Here is a 5,000-nt window from a genome sequence, read left to right as displayed (position 1 = left end):
AGTGTGTGTGTGTGTGTGAGAGAGAGAGACTGTGTGTAAGTGAGTGTGTGTGTGTGTGAGAGAGAGACTGTGTGTAAGTGAGTGTGTGCGTGTGTGAGAGAGACTGTGTAAGTGAGTGTGTGTGTGTGTGTGTGAGAGAGAGACTGTGTGTAAGTGAGTGTGTGTGTGTGAGAGAGAGACTGTGTAAGTGAGAGTGTGTGTGTGTGAGAGAGAGACTGTGTAAGTGAGTGTGTGTGTGAGAGAGAGACTGTGTGTAAGTGAGAGTGTGTGTGTGTGAGAGAGAGACTGTGTGTAAGTGAGAGTGTGTGTGTGTGTGAGAGAGACTGTGTGTAAGTGAGAGTGTGTGTGTGAGAGAGACTGTGTGAGTGTGTGTGTGTGTGTGAGAGAGACTGTGTAAGTGAGAGTGTGTGTGTGTGAGAGAGAGACTGTGTGTAAGTGAGTGTGTGTGTGTGAGAGAGACTGTGTGTAAGTGAGTGTGTGTGTGTGAGAGAGAGACTGTGTGTAAGTGAGTGTGTGTGTGTGAGAGAGACTGTGTGTAAGTGAGAGTGTGTGAGAGAGAGACTGTGTGTAAGTGAGTGTGTGTGTGAGAGAGAGACTGTGTGTAAGTGAGTGTGTGTGTGTGAGAGAGAGACTGTGTGTAAGTGAGAGTGTGTGTGTGTGTGAGAGAGAGAGACTGTGTGTAAGTGAGTGTGTGTGTGTGAGAGAGAGAGACTGTGTGTAAGTGAGTGTGTGTGTGTGAGAGAGAGACTGTGTGTAAGTGAGTGTGTGTGTGAGAGAGAGAGACTGTGTGTAAGTGTGTGTGTGTGTGTGAGAGAGAGACTGTGTGTAAGTGTGTGTGTGTGTGTGTGAGAGAGAGACTGTGTGTAAGTGTGTGTGTGTGTGTGAGAGAGAGACTGTGTGTAAGTGAGTGTGTGTGTGTGAGAGAGACTGTGTGTAAGTGAGTGTGTGTGTGTGAGAGAGAGACTGTGTGTAAGTGAGTGTGTGTAAGTGAGAGTGTGTGTGTGTGAGAGAGAGACTGTGTGTAAGTGAGAGTGTGTGTGTGTGAGAGAGAGAGAGACTGTGTGTAAGTGAGTGTGTGTGTGTGAGAGAGAGAGACTGTGTGTAAGTGAGTGTGTGTGTGTGAGAGAGAGACTGTGTGTAAGTGAGTGTGTGTGTGAGAGAGAGAGACTGTGTGTAAGTGTGTGTGTGTGTGTGAGAGAGAGACTGTGTGTAAGTGAGTGTGTGTGTGTGAGAGAGAGAGACTGTGTGTAAGTGAGTGTGTGTGTGTGAGAGAGAGACTGTGTGTAAGTGAGTGTGTGTGTGAGAGAGAGAGACTGTGTAAGTGTGTGTGTGTGTGAGAGAGAGACTGTGTGTAAGTGTGTGTGTGTGTGAGAGAGAGACTGTGTGTAAGTGTGTGTGTGTGTGTGTGAGAGAGAGACTGTGTGTAAGTGAGTGTGTGTGTGAGAGAGAGACTGTGTGTAAGTGAGTGTGTGTGTGTGAGAGAGACTGTGTGTAAGTGAGTGTGTGTGTGTGAGAGAGAGACTGTGTGTAAGTGAGTGTGTGTGTGTGTGAGAGAGAGACTGTGTGTAAGTGAGTGTGTGTGTGTGAGAGAGACTGTGTGTAAGTGAGAGTGTGTGTGTGTGAGAGAGACTGTGTGTGAGTGTGTGTGAGAGAGAGACTGTGTGTAAGTGAGAGTGTGTGTGTGTGAGAGAGACTGTGTGTGAGTGTGTGTGTGTGTGTGTGTGAGAGAGACTGTGTGTAAGTGAGTGTGTGTGTGTGAGAGAGAGACTGTGTAAGTGAGAGTGTGTGTGTGTGAGAGAGAGACTGTGTGTAAGTGAGTGTGTGTGTGTGAGAGAGACTGTGTGTAAGTGAGTGTGTGTGTGTGAGAGAGAGACTGTGTGTAAGTGAGTGTGTGTGTGTGAGAGAGAGACTGTGTGTAAGTGAGAGTGTGTGTGTGTGTGAGAGAGAGACTGTGTGTAAGTGAGTGTGTGTGTGTGTGTGTGTGTGTGTGTGAGAGTGAGACTGTGTGTAAGTGAGAGTGTGTGTGTGTGAGAGAGACTGTGTGTGAGTGTGTGTGAGAGTGAGACTGTGTGTGCTTTAATTCCTTATTTCTTTGTACACAGCATCTGAAGCAGCAGCAGGAGGGTCTGAGTCACCTGATCAGTGTGATAAAGGACGACATGGAGGACATCAAGATCATCGAGCAGGGACTGCATGATAGTGTACACATGAGGGCCGGAAAACTCAGCTGACATCGTGGAGAACATACACACACACACACACACACACACACACACACTGCTAGCTTTCTCTAACAGGCATGTTCACATGTGACTAGTTCATTGTCTGTAGCAACACACACAATAAACATGTTAACGAATCAGCGTGTCTCTGTGACTTAGAATATTCTGCATTGTTGGAATATTTTACAGCTAAGCAATGATGTGTGTGTGTGTGTGTGTGTGTGTGTGTGTGTGTGTGGAGAGAGAAATCATTGCAGATTCTTTTAGTCAGTCTTTATGTAAATATGAATTTTAACACGAATCCTTGACCCTGGATTAAATAAAGTTTTCTGGTTACAATAAACACAAATGATTCCTGAGACGTTCTTTAACCAGGTAAAGCACCAGAATTTGTCTTGTCTGTTGATATGTTGTGTAACAGCACTAAAAAAGTTAAAACCTTCGTATTAAAAGCCACCTGGACTTCATTCCTCTGCTATATTAAGCTGCCAGATCTGGCTGAACCTCCCACAGTTGTCATCTTGGCATGAAGCTTGGCTCTTTTTTTTCTTCATCACTCCCTAATTCTCTGAAACAAACAAAAAAAAAAAAATGATGTTCCTGGAAAGCACGAGGTGGAGGAGCGAGGAGGGTTTAGTGATGAGAGGCTTTCGGAGACCCGGTTGGTGTGTAGAAGCGAGCGGATGTGACCTCGTTCACCCTGAGATTGACATTCAGTTTGTCCTTGAGTGGCAGCTGGAAAAATAAAACCTCGTTCGTCTTATCGGCTGGAGATTCGGACTTTTCATGTGATGCCAAGGAGGCTGGAAACCGTGCGGGTTGTGTGTGAGGCTCAGAGCTGTGAACATCTGCTGAATAAACAACCAGCTCCAGCAACAACAACAACAAAAACATTGCTATTTATTTATAAACAGAGATTTTCACATCGAGGAAAAGATCCAACGTTCCTCAAACCTCATCACGCCGTCTAAGACCGATCCAACGTCCGGGATGATGATGATGATGATGATGATGATGATGATGATGGTATGCGATACGATAATGAATTCTACTAACGATTCTGTTCATCTGTGTGTCCTGTGTACATCTAGAGGAATAAAGTCAGTTTGGTGCTCAGTTTTTTTCTGAGTGGATTTTAAAATTTCGCTCCTCGTTTATAAATCTGAATGTTTTGGCCCCCCCTCATCTCAGTGAGTTACTGATTGAGTATCAACCCACTAGATCCCTTCAATCTTCCAACCAGGATCTAGTGTTTACCCCAAAGTCGAGGCTTAAGTGCATCGTGCTTTCTTGCCCCTTTTCCACCAAAAAGAACCGGGTGCTGGTTCAAAGTTGGTTCCACTGGTGAACCTTCTAAGAACCGGTTTGCCTTTCCACCGGCTAGAGAGCATCACAGATCCGAGTCTGACGTCACTGTATACGTGTCACGTGTCCCAGCAACGTTAGCGCAGCAGTGACAAACACAAACACATCGACAATGGCGGATGTTGCTTTACTGTTAATGCTCATGGCTTTGTGAACCTACATTAACACCCAAACGTAGCGAATCCGACGTGTACGTGCAGCTCCATGTAATCTGTATAAACGGAGGTTGTTATCGAGAAAGTACATAACGTTATTTTATCATTAACACAGAAAAAAGTTAGCATTAGCATGTAGCTACTTACTATCATGTGTGCTGATAATGTATCATATCGCAGTAAAGTAAAAGTGTATTAAACATTAATATACTTAAGGTATATTATCTAAACGTAGCTCCACCCACAACCCCTAACACAAGCGGTTCTTAACCAGCAACGTTTTGGTGCTACTTAAGAACCACTTTTCCTGGTTCAGAGCCGGTGCTTTGGCTGTCGAAAAAGAAAGAACTGGTTCTAAATTAGGCTCCGAACCAGCACTCAAACTGCCCCGGTGGGAAAGGGGCATCTGTGTTGCTGCCCCCAGGCTCTGGAACGCCTTGCCACTGTCCATTAGACAAACCTCCGGACTTGATATTTTTAAGTCCAGGCTAAAGACATTTTTATGGCTGATGGGATGTTTGTACGATTTTTCTGTTTGTTTGTTGTGTGTTTTTCTGTTTTTAATGACCTAATGGAAAGCACATTGGTCGACGGAAGTTGTAATTAATTGTGCTATATAAATAAATTGTCATTGTCGTGGTCATTGTCTGACATCGACTTCACGATCCGAGTCTCAAAGCCAGGACTGTCGTTAACATGCGTCTGTAGTCTACAGTAGAACCTTTTTTTAAAGATAGAGATAAACATTTGCTGATGATGTTTGTGTCTTGTGAGGAATTTGATTTATTTATTTATTTGTTTATTTATTAATGCAGGAAACGAGCTGAGACTGAGATCATTTTAATGGAATCTTTATAAGAAAACTATGAGAAAGTGATCTAAAGAAGATACAGTTCAACCTTAGGCTCGGTATTTATGGACAGTAACGATGTCATCAAATAAAATAAAAAGAATAAAAAAAATAAAACGTTAGATTCGAAATAATCCGGCAACGATTCTTAATAACGTCATTAAAACACCACTGAATTCAAAGCACTACAGTATTTTGTGTCCAGAGATTCACGTGTTCAAAAAGTGAATCTGTTCAAATCATTTTTGTGATCAGACTCGACCGGTTCTCCATTAGATTCCAGGCTCGATGGTCTACGAGGGGCTTTTATTCTGTAAAAGGTCAGAGGTCACGGCTCCGACCGTGCTCTCCACCAGCCTGAAGGCCTCCATGAACTCGTTGATGTCGATGCTGCCGTCCTTGTTGAAG

At 44.0% G+C, this 5,000-nt stretch overlaps 2 protein-coding genes across 5 annotated transcripts in view; one reads left to right on the top strand and one right to left on the bottom strand.

Annotated features, from left to right (window-relative positions):
- The window catches only part of nup54 (nucleoporin 54), a 14,491-nt gene extending 11,920 nt beyond the window's left edge, over window positions 1-2,571 (top strand). For all 4 annotated transcript variants that reach the window (XM_060890956.1, XM_060890957.1, XM_060890955.1 and 1 more), the window contains one exon: window positions 2,103-2,571. In XM_060890956.1, the coding sequence (XP_060746939.1) occupies window positions 2,103-2,231 (129 nt within the window). In that variant the 3' untranslated portion in view covers window positions 2,232-2,571. The remainder of the gene's footprint in view (window positions 1-2,102) is intronic.
- Window positions 2,572-4,727: 2,156 nt separating this feature from the next.
- Window positions 4,728-5,000, bottom strand: part of LOC132859839 (serine/threonine-protein phosphatase with EF-hands 2-like) — an 8,513-nt gene continuing 8,240 nt past the window's right edge. Inside the window, exon 17 of the mRNA XM_060890803.1 lies at window positions 4,728-5,000. This exon is cut by the window's right edge and continues 106 nt beyond it. Within this exon, the coding sequence (XP_060746786.1) occupies window positions 4,886-5,000 (115 nt within the window). The 3' untranslated portion in view covers window positions 4,728-4,885.

Source organism: Tachysurus vachellii, chromosome 17 (assembly GCF_030014155.1).
Source record: "Tachysurus vachellii isolate PV-2020 chromosome 17, HZAU_Pvac_v1, whole genome shotgun sequence".
NCBI classification, from domain to species: domain Eukaryota; kingdom Metazoa; phylum Chordata; class Actinopteri; order Siluriformes; family Bagridae; genus Tachysurus; species Tachysurus vachellii.
This window is presented reverse-complemented; position numbering and strand designations above follow the sequence as displayed.